Source organism: Rana temporaria, chromosome 2 (genome assembly GCF_905171775.1).
Source record: "Rana temporaria chromosome 2, aRanTem1.1, whole genome shotgun sequence".
In the NCBI taxonomy this organism is placed as follows: Eukaryota; Metazoa; Chordata; class Amphibia; order Anura; family Ranidae; genus Rana; species Rana temporaria.
In genome coordinates, this window is record NC_053490.1 from 226,986,939 (window position 1) to 227,000,694 (window position 13,756).

The window sequence follows — 13,756 nt, forward strand, 5'->3', positions numbered from 1 at the left end:
TTTAAGTTTGCAAAAAAAATGTGGGAGACTCTTTGGAACTTTTTGGCCATCAACGAAAACGCTATGTCTGGCGCAAACCCAACACATCACATCACCCAAAGAACACCATCCCCACAGTGAAACATAGTGGTGGCAGCATCATGCTGTGGGGATGTTTTTCAGCAGCAGGGAAACTGGTCAGAGTTGAGGGAAGATGTATGGTGCTAAATACAGGAATATTCTTGAGCAAAACCTGTACCACTCTGTGTGTGATTTGAGGCTAGGATGGAGGTTCACCTTCCAGCAGGACAATGACCCCAAACATACTGTTAAAGAGTGGTTTAAGAGGAATCATTTCAATGTGTTGGAATGGCCTAGTCAAAGCCCAGACCTCAATTCAATAGAAAATCTGTGATCCGACTTAAAGATTGCTGTTCACAAGTGCAAACCATCCAACTTAAAGAAGCTGGAGCATTTTTGCAAGGAGGAATGGGCAAAAATCCCAGTGGTAAGATGTGACAAGCTCATAGAGACTTATCCAAAGCGACTTGAAGCCGTGATAGCCGCAAAAGGTGGTTCTACAAATGATTGACTTTAGGGGGGTGAATAGTTATGCACATTTTTGTTATTTTGTCCTATTTGTTGTTTGCTTCACAACAACAAAAAAAAACATTTTTAAAGTTAAGGGCAAATCCTCAAACAATCCATGTTAATTCCAGGTTGTGAGACAACAAAACACGAAAAAATTTCAAGGGGGTGAATACTTTTGCAAGGCACTGTATGTGACTGTTATATTTTGTACACTGAAATATTTTCTGCTATTTTTTATGTCAAAATCCACCAGACAATGCGAATATAGTTACTGAAAACTATTTCCTACCATCGCATTATTTTTGGGAGGGAGGATTTATACTTACTGGCCAGAATCGAAATCGGAAAATGTAACTAACTTTTAATTGAGCATTTCTGTATAGCAACTAACTGCAGCAGCTCTTACTTGTTTTCATATATTTTGTTTGTGACTTACCCTTAAGTATAAGCTTCTTAAATGAATCCTTGTAAGCAAGTTTTAGAATAGCACTTAATAGATATTGTTGTTTTCCCTGGTGAAGGTATTCTAGAGCTATAAATAAACTTCAATACCTGTCAGTATAACGGAGATGTAACACATGTATACGAACTTATTACCTTGGAATAAGCCACGTTTCCATGGAGATATGTTGATAGTATAGGGACATGATGTTCCTGGCTTTACAGTTAAGGTTTGAGGTCCACTAATGACTGGAATATCTGACACCACCTAAGTTGGATTAAAATGTGATATTAACTGTTACAGTATTGTCCTCTTTTAATATATCAATAAATGTTATCGATGCCACAGACAAAAGAAGAGGAAAAGTGATTGCATTGTACTATGAATCAGTTTTGAGAAATTGGATATACAATTATAATACTCATGACAATGAACTCCGTCATGCAGATTAACAAAACCAAAAAACAGATAATGTGAAGGTTTACCCAAATACATAACCTGTGCATGATCCTGGAAACTGCACAGCCACCACTATACAGTGCCCCAGTCAGTCTTAAAGTTTTCTGCGTACGCAGAGAAAAAAATCCTGTTCATTCTTATGGAGAAGCCATCTACCATCCAAAGGAAGGATGGGATCTGTACACGCATATACAGAAGACTATAGGGCCAGCCATGTGATTCCTCATGGGCCACACAGTGTGAATCTGCCATGATAGTGAACAGGTGAGTATAAGATCTTTGGGAGGACAATAATGTGTTACCATGGAGGCTTTTATTTTCTCCTGTTCTATCTGACACCAATCGACAGCATTCACGTGAAAGAAAAGCACAGTCACAGACAGCAAAAAAAAAAACAGATAGAGATTCCAAATTAAAATTTACTATAGTGTATTTCTATTGCTGTCTGTGGGCCAGATTCACGTAGAATCGCCCTATGCTGCGGCTGCGTAACGCATTACATTTACGTTACACCGCCGCAAGTTTTCAGCGTAAGTGCTTGATTCACAAAGCACTTGCCTGTAAACTTGCGGCGGCGTACCATAAATCCGCCCGGCGCAAGCCCGCCTAATTCAAACTGCGCATGCTACGTCCCTAAAATTTCCCGACGTGCATTGCGCTAAATGACGTCGCAAGGACGTCATTGGTTTCGACGTTAACGTAAATGGCGTCCAGCGCCATTAACGGACGACTTACGCAAACGACGTGAAATTTCAAATTTCGACGCGGGAACGACGGCCATACTTAACATTGGCTAGACCACCTAGAGGGCAGCTTTAGTTTTACGCGACGTATCTCTATGGAAACAACGTAAATTTACAGCGACGGGCAAGGCGGACGTTCGTGAATCGGTGTAACTAGTCATTTGCATATTCTACGACGACCGCAATGGAATCGTCACCTAGCGGCCGGCCTAGAATTGCAGCCTAAGATCCGACGGTGTAAGTCACTTACACCTGTCGGATCTTAGGGCTATCTATGCGTAACCTGATTATATGAATCAGACGCATAGATACGACAATCGTATCTCAGAGATACGACGGTGTATCAGGAGATACGCCGTCGTATCTCTTTTGTGAATCTGGCCCCGAGTTCCTATGTTTTTTTTTTTTTTTTAAATATGGTTTATTGAGTTTGACAGAAAGTAAGAAAAATTCACGCAGTTGGGAACACAGGCAGCAATAATAATCTGACAAGCATCTGATAATGCAGCATACACACGATCAGGCTTTTGCCCAACCAAAAGCACATCGGAATTCCATCGGAGTAAAATAGAACATGTTCTATATTTAAACTCCGATGGAATTCATCGGAATTTCCGATGGAATTTCTCCAATGGGGCATACACATGGTCGGAATTTCCGATGGAAAAAGTATGATCATGTGTACGGGGCTTTACCCTTCTACATTATTCAAAACATTTAAAAAGTTGTGTTTAGAGTTGAGCTATAAAATGGTCAATTAAGAAAATTCCATGTTACATGGAATGCATGTTGGGACATGGTGGTATAGATATCCCCTCAAGTCTATACTGTATGTGTGCATTAGTGCATATGGAATGGGCAGCTCGCACATCTGGAAAGGAACCATCAATGTTTAAAGATACATCTAGGTTTTAGAGCAGCATATACTCTTATCCAGATAACATCTATTTCAGGGAAGGCCTTACATATTTCATATATGAGATCATCAGTACCTCAGGATTGATCGATTTTCAGATGTATACCATAGTTTATAGATTCTATGGGGCTGATTTACTAAAGGCAAATCCACTTTGCACTACAAGTGCACTGCAAGTACACTTGGAAGTGCAGTCACTTTAGATCTGAGGGGTAGATCTGAAACAAGGGGAAACTCTGCTGATTTTATCATCCAATCATGTGCAAGCAAACATTTTGTTTTTTATTTTCCTTGCATGTCACAGTCAAATGTAAAGTGACTGCACTTCCAAGTGGATTTGCCTTTAGTAAATAAACCCCTATAACTTTACTACAGATGAAAAAATAAACACTGAGTTGGGCTATTTTTACCAAAAATATGTAGCAGAATACATTTTGGGCTAAAATGATAAAGAAATATTATTTATTTGCAAAAATTTTATAACAGAAATAACGAAAAACTTTTGGTCTATTTTCATTTATTTAGCAAAAAAAGAACACTGTAGTGATTAAATGCCACCAAAAGAAAGCTCTATTTGTGTGAAAAAAATAAAATTATTTCATATGGGTACAGTGTTGCTTGTCAAAGTGCTGAAAGCTGAAAATAGATCTGGGCAGGAAGGGGATAAAAGTTCCTTTTATTGAACTGGTTAAACATTTGATACTGTGTGCTTTCTATTTTTTATTGTAAATAAAATGTGGTGATATTTGCAAATCATTGCATTGTGTTTTTATGTAGATTTTCAGATTTTATATAGATTTTACAAAACATCCTAACTTTTTTGTATATAGGGTTGTACTTCTTTTCTACATTTTATAGCTGAGAAAGTTTAAATACTGCATCAACTGCCATAGTGCAACAGGAGTGTATTTTATTTTGCCGTGCTTTGGCAATTTTTCTCAACTCCAGTTTTCAAGTACCCCCAACAGGTTATGTTTTCAGGATTTCTGTCAGATGAAACAGCTGTGGTAATTACTAAGGCAATGAAACTGATCAAATCACCTGTGCAAAATAATTGAAAGCTTGAAAACATGACATGTTGGGGGTACTTGAGGACTGGAGTTGAGAAACATTGATGGAAGGGATGGACTTGGCATAGTCTCAGTAGATTTAGAGTGTTGCATTATTTTTCAACTTCTCATTTTAAAATAGTATTATCTTATCAAAATACTTACCTGCGTGCTTTCACCACTGCAGAGGCTTCTATCTTCACCCAGTCTACCTTCCGGGCTCACAGGCTGCAGCAGCTTGAATGGCTGAGCTGGCTGACGTCACTTCTGCGCATGCATGTGGGAGTCACGGCCGTAGAACAAGGCTCTGATAGAACATCACAGGTAAGTCGTTCCTTCAGAGCATATGCACCGGTGACATCACCGGCTGCTGCTGTTCTCTAGAATATCTCCTAAATGATGCACGTTTAAGAAATATTCAGGTAAGCTTTATTATAAGCTTACCTGTAGGTAAAAATAAAATACCTTTACTACAAATTTAACACATGTTTAGTTGCCTTCCCTTGATTTCCTTGGTGGACTCTACAGATACATAGAACTGTAACACTGCACATAAATTATTTTAAAGTAACAGAAGGCATGGAGCCTTTTCAAAAGAGCAAAACCCTATATACAGTATACACCTAGGGTAACATTTTGTCTAAATACAGCACATCGAGGCCCGGATTCACATAGCACTTACGCCGACGTATCTCGAGATACGCCGCGTAAGTGTAGGTTACATTCATGTCGTAGGCAGTGATTCTACGTATCTTAGGGAGTATTTCCGACGTGATTCTAAGCATGCGCACTGGGTTGTGTCCACAGGAGGGTGCATGCGCCGTTCGTTCGGCCCATCATTTGCATGGGGTCACGCTTCATTTAAATGGATCACGCCCACTTCCACCTTCTTCGAATTATGCCAGTTTACGCCTACGAATTTACGGTACGCCGGCGCAACGTTGGGAGCATTTGCTTTGTGAATACTGTGCTCACCGCTCTGCGCTACGTCGCGTAGCGTATATTCGATACGCTACGCCGGCATAGTCAGGACAACTAAGATGGCTGTAAACAAAAACGTATTTTCAATGAAAGGGAAGGTCTCTCAGCCTTTCTCACATATAATTTGCAAATCTTTTCTCTACCATGCACCTACACCTCAATGCCTATGATCTCTTCTGAACCCCTAATACAAAAAAAAATACTCTTAAACAACAGGCCAGCTAACACAGATGACTTATATTTAACAAAGATGCTTAAAAAAGCTAGCATATAAACATTTAAACTTCTTGCTTTCAATATCATGGAAAAATAAGAATAAAACTTACCTTAAATGTCAATCTGTCATTTGTATAATTGGGCACCATAAGGACCTTCTGTGTAATTTGTCTCACTTGGCAATTTATCACTATCTGATCAAGAGCCAGGGGTTCTTGGCCAATGCCTTTGAGGCCAAATATATGTTCGGTACCATCTGTTTCATTTTGAAGCAATAGTTTGCCCTGATAAAATAGGAAGGTATTAAACCTTTGGCTACAAAGTTCCACTTTCCATTTCCTAAATTCCCCCCTAAAACAAATCATTTATTAAGCAGTGAAATAATTGCTCATTGAACATTCTTTCATCCTTACTTTTTACAATAATTAAATGAGCCTAAGAGAGGAAAATAGCAAAAAATAAATTCTTATATTACCTAATGATTCGTAATAGCACCAACATGTTGTTTCGGCCATAAAATGTGACCATTGGATATTTCATAGAAGTAGATTGAAGATTGAAATTAGTGGAGTTCCAACCAATGCAGCATTACAAATAACAGCTGAATCTTACTAGCTGCTAAACGCAAAACACACATTTTACTCCAGGTTTACAGAGTATCCTTGTAGTAACTATTCTAGGAGGGCATATTAGTAGTAGGAGTTTGTTAGGGTTATTTCTCTGCTTTTGGTCAGGAATTTTAAGGGTTTATTTAGAGGCGTAGACACCATCCATTTGCAAAGAAGACAACTTTACCCTTTAACAACCAGGTATGATAACTGAATGTATAACAGGTGATCTTTTTTCATGTACAATAACCAACTTTACAATCCCTGTAAAAATGTATTTTGGAAGCCGTGATATACAATACATTACTTACTGTATATGTTTATTATGAGGTTTTAAATATATGTAAACTCTAGCAATGCACTTCTCCTATGTGTATCTGCATGTTTGTTAACTATACTATTAAAAGTATTTTGTTATAAAGTAAAAAAAAAATACCTGTTGAGTATGGCAGAAATTTAGAGCTGTTCTGTGTGCAGTTCTTTCGTCCTGTGTTGTCTCAAGAAAATAAATTAACCCTTGGATTAGCCCTGGACAGGGCTGACTACAGTCTACAGCAGAGTGTTGTCAGCACACAATGGGATTAAGCCTGAGGCCTCGTACACACGACTGAGGAACTCGTCGTAAAAGACACAACGTTTTCCTCGACGAGTTCATTGTTAGGCTTGTCAAGGAACTCGACAAGCTTGCTTTGCGTACACACGGTCAAGACAAAATCTCCTTGTTCTCAAACGCGGTGACGTACAACACATACAATGGCAGGGGAAGTTCGATTCCACTGGTACAACCCTTGGGGCTGCTTTTGCTAATCTCATGTTTTACTGCGTGTTAAGTAAAAGTTTGGTAAGAGACAATTTGCACTTTCAGTCTGTTACAGCGTGAAAAATGTGCTATCTCCATTACAAATGCTACTTTTACCAAAGGTGCGCACCCATCTCATACTTTATTCTGAGCATGCGCGGAATTCTTAGCATACACACGCTCGCGTTTCTCGTCAAAAACCAGCCTGACGGGGAACAGGACGAGGAAATTGAGACTCCCGTCGAGGAAAAAGAGAACTTGTTCCTCGTCGAGGAACACGACAAGGAAATTGAGACTCCCGTTGAGGAAAAAGAGAACTTGTTCCTCGTCGAGTTCCTCGACAGTTTCCTCAATGAAAAACGTACACACGTCCGTTTTCCTTGGCAAAAAAGCTCTCCCACCAAGTTTCTTGATGGATTCTATCGAGGAAAACGGTCGTGTGTACGAGGCCTCAGTTCACACTTTGCATGTGAATTGCACAAGAACTACACAGCACTCCTGTTAAAATTCAGCAAGCTGCAATTTAATCCTCATTTTGAATGGACTCAAATTGCACCACATCACACAAAAGTCATGCACCGCATTGCAACTGGATTGCATGCTACTTTTGTACCATGTGATCCAGTGCCGGCAAAGGCACTACATTTGCAAACTGCATTTGGGGAGTTGTAAATATTGCACTTAAAGTGGAGGTTCCCCGTTTTGGACACTTTGGCTGAAATAATATTCTCCCCGATGTACATAATGAGTTGGCAGTTTAAAAAAATTCACAAAAATTCCAAACCTTGTTTCTGCCTCCTCGACCAGGCACTTCCTGGTTCTAGCGTTGCGGGACTGGGCGTGTCGCTTTAGCCGCATTGAATTATGGGATTGTTTACGTGTGTCTCACGATGACGAGACAACATTGCTTTCAATAGCAGAGAAGAAATCTCGAGAGATGACCGGGTGCAGAGTAATGTGACGGTCATGTGACCGGGGGCTGATAGAATTCGCCCATTCCAACTAAGCATTCACCGCATCCCGGAACACAGGAGGGCTTCAGAGTGCCAGCAGTTAAGATGGCAATGTCCATCATGAAATTTTATAAAATATACTTTTGGGGGAAATCTTCCTGCTAGCGGCTGCAATTATGAGACTGGTGAGTACTCTTTTCTTTGTACCTTCAGCGTTTCAAAAATGTATTGAAAAAAAAAAACGTTTTCCCGCGGAACTCCCGCTTTAAAGACACTCCACAGCGGATCACAAGGGCAGTGTGATTTGAATGTGGTGTGGGAACATGCACAGATCATGGGGCTTTCTGCACTGAATTAGTGTGAACCTAGGTTTAGGAGCTGAGTGCATTTCTAACAGATCTTTGAGTATTTTTCTATACTTGTGGGGCATTTAAAAGATAGAACACAGGCAAATGTGCATATATTGCAGAGATAAATTAAATTTTTGCTTATATATAAGCTTCTGCTTGGCTACAATTTTTATTTACACATCTAATTTAATATTTATCTTTTTTACATTTCATTACTAAGAGCAATCAATTTCTTTAGCTATCTTGCCTTAGCATATATAATTAAAGAGAACCCGCTGCCAGACCATTAATTTCAACAAATATCCTCCGATTAGATTATATGTGATTAACATATTTTATGCATGATTTATACCTATGACGGCTATCATTAAATGGACCATCAGGTCGCCAGTGTGTTGCCATATTTCAGAAGTCATTTCTTGCAGGGACAGTGATGTTACATTTATGCCCCACCCCTGGGTTGCTGGGACACCTTCGCGTGAGCACCCCACCACCTGCCGCTGACTGTGGCTCTCACTTCAGGCACTTTCTCCTGGCCAGGCCACGAGTTGGGTTGTAATGTCACATGAGCGCCCCACCCCTCTGCTGTTAGCGGCTCCCGGCTCTTCACTCACTCCTTGCGAGATATGATACCTCGCAGCTTCCGCACCTTGCAGCTTGCCACATGTGCAGACTCCTGCCAGGGTATGTAAACTTATGAGTACAACTGTATGTGCAGACTTCTTGCATGTGCAGACTTCCTGTATGTGCGGCACATTTTTTGTTAAGGGGCACTCTGATGGGAAAATTTATGTTAAGTGGCACTCTGATGGGTAAATTTATGTTACGGGGCACTCTGATGGGTACATTTATGTTAAGGGGCATTCTAATGGGGACAGTCAAATTTGCCCATCAGTATTCCCCTTAACATAAATGTACCCATCAGAGTGTCCCTTAACATAAAAGGGGTTGTCTGATGGGGGCACCCAATATAATTAATTAGTCTGGTAGGGCAACTGATGTAAGGGGGAACACTATTGGGGACATATACATTTACAGAGTATTACCAGAGTGTGTGGAGGAAACAATAAGAAAAGCGCCAAAGAGCACGGTTCACACCAAAGAAAAAGGAAAGAAGAGGTGTACATCTTTCTTTGCACAGACTTGCGATTCAGAATTTTTTTTAGTGACCGAACCTCAGTGAATTTTAATTTACTACCCCTGATCTATAATATTCCCCTTCGCTCCTCCCCTACAGCTACATAAAAGTTTATGTAAAAAGGTGAGAGGCAGAGAAGTCAGGTCAGCATACAGAGTAAATAGGATGTACAATGCAAAAGGGTGCTATGAAAGAGAATTGACTCTTACTAGAGTAGTCAAATTTTCTAACTTAAAGGAACATTGCAAGCGAATAAAAAATATTTCATAAAAAGGAAAACAAAAGTAGGCAATTAAGATATTTAATTCTTCTGCAAATTTACCTGCATTTTTTGTTGGACACATTGATTTAGGCCCCTTTCACATTGAGGAGTTTTTCATGCAGTACAGCACTAAAAATAGCACTGCTATACCGCCTGAAAAAATCGTGCCCTGCAGGCTTCAATGTGAAATCCTGAAGGCTTTCACACTGAAGCGGTGCGCTAGCAGGACCACTCCAAAAGTCCTGCTAGCCGCATATTTGGAGCGGTATAGGAGCGGGGTGTTTACCGCTCCTATACGGCGCCTTCCCATTGAAATCAATGGGAAACCGCGGAAATACCGCCCGCAATGCGCCTCTGCAGAGGCGCATTGCGGGCGGTATTAACCCTTTTTCGGCTGATAGCAGGGGTTAAAACCGCACCGCTAGCGCCCTAATATCGCGGTAAATACGACGTTATAGCGGCGCTAAAAATAGCGCTGCTATACCGTCACCGCACCTCCACTGCCCAATGTGAAAGGGGCCTTACTAAAACTGAAGAGTGAAAAATTTGGTGCAGCTGTGCATGGTAGCCAATCAGCTTATAACTTCAGTTTGTTCAATTAAGCTTTGACAAAGAAAAAACACCTGGAAGCTGATTTCTATGCAGAGCTGCACCAGATTTTGCACTCTCCAGTTTTAGTAAATTAACCATATTGTGTCACTTTAAGTGCTAGTTTACACCAGACGCAGTTCCGTTTAGTTCTGTGTGCTTTTTTTCTGCACAAAATACATGCACAGTGTTTTTCCATGTATTCCAATGGCTCTAGTTGCATGGTGTGAACTAGCACCATTGGAATACATGGAAAACATTGTGCATGCATTTTTAGTGATAAAAAGCGCACAGGAACTGAACAGAACTGTGTTTGGTATGAACTAGCACTAAAGCTAATCAGATTGTCTGTCTACAAAGTGAACAAAATGACTGAAGTGATCTAAATAACTGAATAAGTTAACTAATTTTAAACATAAGCACATTTTAAGCAAAACATAAACATGTAGTTGACTAATTGTATATTGTGTATGTGTTTTTGTATTATTTGTTATTTTACAACTGATCTGTGCTTACACAGACCTTCATTTAGTAGAGGTGGATTAGATAAAAAAAAAATCTAAGGATTGTGGCACATACTCAATTATAAAGTATAGATTATAGAAATGCTCATCATTGAGATTTTAAGAGCAAATGAGGAACAGAGGCAATATTAAATAATATAACACCTTACACAATTTATAGGATTTGCATTTATATTTAACCTATTGGATTTTTCTACATGTTGTATTGCTAAAACTTGGGAGTTTACTGGTATTTTACAATACAAAAACACATGCACTATATCTCTGCAAAGCATGCACATTTCATGTCTTCTTTCTTTTAACCCTTTCATGACTAAGCCTATTTTTGACATTTGGTGTTTACAAGTTAAAATCCATATTTTTTGCTCGAAAATTACTTAGAACCCCCAAATATTATATATATATTTTTTAGCAGAGAATCTAGAGAATAAAATGGCGATTGTTGCAATATTTTATGTCACACTGTATTTGTGCAGCAGTGTTTTAAACGCAACTTTTTGGGAAAAAATACACTTTTATGAATTATAAAAAAACGTTACGCAGAATCAATAGATACCAAACACGTCACGCCTTATAATTGCACACACTTGTGGAATGGCGACAAACTACGGTACCTAAAAATCTCCATAGGCGACACTTTAAATGTTTTTACGGTTACCAGGTTAGAGTTACAGAGGAGGTCTAGTGCTATAATTATTGCTCTCGCTCTGATGATCGCGGCGATACCTCACATGTGTGATTTGAACACTGTTTACATATGCGGGCGCGACTTCCATATGCGTTTTCTTTGCTGTGCGAGCTCATGGGGACGGGGGCGCTTTATTTTTTTCTTATTTTTTTTTTTTTTACATTATTAACCCATATGACAGTAATAGCTGGTGACAGGTACTCTTTATGGAGGGACCAATGGTCTAAAAGACCCCAAATCCCTCCTTTACACTTCAAAGTATTCAGATTGTCGAAAGCGGCGATTCTGAATACTGTATATATTTTTTAAATCTGGAGCCATTGGCAGGCGAGTAAACCGGAAGTGACGTTGTGATGTTGCTATCGTGTTTACATTCAGGAGACTGCCCCCTCCCAGCATAAAAGTAGCCTTAGTGACATGAAATCCCATATATGCATACACATAATTCATTTTAAAGCCAGACTCAGCTCTCCAATGGACACTCAGACAAAACCAAAAACAAATTTTTAGTAGATTTAGTAAGGGTTAAAACTTCTGACAGTACAGTATTTTTACTGCTGCCCATGTCTTGCTGTCACTGTGATAACAGTACCCCTTATTTTCTGACAGGTGTCACAGGGATAGAAAGTAAAGAATAATCCTCCTAATAAAGTCACGCACATAAACAAAATGTTACTGTTCCCTTACTCTACATTTGCTGGAATTAGGCCAGACTGCAACACTACAAAATGTGCTGAAGTCCAAAGAGGTGAATACTTACTTCACTACTATGCTTTTTGCTTTCTTGGTTTATGTTTTTTATGGTATATAGAATATTTAATTTTCCATAATTTATGAATCTTTATGCAAAAATCAATATCTATTTATACCGGTACTTAAAAGTTATATGTTGAAAAATAACTTGTTTTTGGACTAATGTATAGTTAGTTATCCTAACAACTACCATATTGGTACAGGGATATTGGCCATTATAGGATGCATGCCACTTATTTCATCCTTGCTTTAAGATACTTGTACTTAATGTCTAAAAAAGGAACAATATTAATTATTGCTGCTGGGAAATACAAAGATAAAGGAGATAATGGTGTCATCTGTGAAGCATTAGGTAAGTCTTAAAGTATGTTCCTATTAAAGTACTTACTGTGCTGAAGCATTTTGAAATAGGTTTAAACATTAAAGAATATTGCGCTGTCTCCCCTGCTGGGACATACAAGAATGGTGGCCCATAGAATCGATCACCTTGAAGAATGGCTCTTAATTTCCAGTCTTGCTGAGTCACATTGCTCTATAAAACAGCAAAATGAATATTCTTAGTTTTAAAAAGCACTCTGGAAGTCCACATGAAACAGAAATGTATAATGATCACCACAGCACCGATCCAGAGATACTTTAATTACTTTACATTGAGCTAATGATGCGGAACACATTTGCTAATCTCCATTACCTGTACTTTAAAACACTTGCTGCAATGTATTTGCAAAGACTAAAATTAAACGTTGGTAAGTTTCAACAGGAAGGCATGCAAACCGTGTGATACTATATAATGTCAAAATATTATACTTTAATACCAGTAAAGAAGAGTTTTAGAATTATACTACAAAAAACTGTACTATATTTCTTTATGTATTGCATTTTAGAGCAAAATGGTAAACTGGATCATTAAGCCACATCATTACATTTGCTTTGGGGCTGCTAAAAAATGGGCATCTTCTATCCAGTGTAGTGGAGAATGGCACAATATAGCACATCATATAAGAAATGAACCAGAAAAGGACCATAATAAATACATACCATATGAGTAAAGAGGCATTAGTATGGCAAATGTGGAGAAATTTACTTTAAAAAAAAAACACAAATATAAAATGATTAGGCAAACCAAATGTAGCAAAGTTAATCTGAGAGTGTAGATGTGTCCTTTTTTTACAAAAACGTCACAAGAGTCAGGACTATATTGATTTGGATACAGAGATTTATTATTATTTCCAAATATAATACTGTAAGCCAAACTTGATTCCACAAAGCTACACATTCCTTTCAATCTGCTATTTCCTTTGGCACAAATCTGTTACTGAGAAGTTGTCCATGACTGTAAAGGACATGGCCATGTTATTTTCCCTTTGATCTTTATTACTCAATAAATAGGTTGTAATCATTTTAGGCTAATACATATAAGTATATTTATTTTTAAAGACTTGATTTTTTTATAACCAAATGCAAACTGAATGGGGTTGATTTACTATAATGCGAATATGCGAATGCGCAAATTAGCCAAACCGTGTACATTAGTGCGAAAATTGAATTTACTATAGTTCTCGGGAAAAAATACTCACAAAATTGAATTCACTACAGGTCACAGACAACAGAGACCATCAAAATAATTAGTCAAGCTAGAAACATGGGAGCTGCACATGGAAATAATGTTAGAGCATGATATGATAGCCTAAATGGTTCTTAAATATGTGGTATATTG

General features: G+C 38.6%; 1 protein-coding gene across 1 annotated transcript in view; it reads right to left on the reverse strand.

Annotated features, from left to right (window-relative positions):
- Positions 1–13,756, reverse strand: part of CFAP47 (cilia and flagella associated protein 47) — a 610,902-nt gene that overhangs the window by 245,331 nt on the left and 351,815 nt on the right. Inside the window, exons 47-49 of the mRNA XM_040336504.1 lie at positions 12,428–12,571; positions 5,487–5,660; positions 1,168–1,279 (exon numbers count right to left, since the gene is read on the reverse strand). Coding sequence (XP_040192438.1) covers positions 1,168–1,279; positions 5,487–5,660; positions 12,428–12,571 — 430 coding nt within the window. The remainder of the gene's footprint in view (positions 1–1,167; positions 1,280–5,486; positions 5,661–12,427; positions 12,572–13,756) is intronic.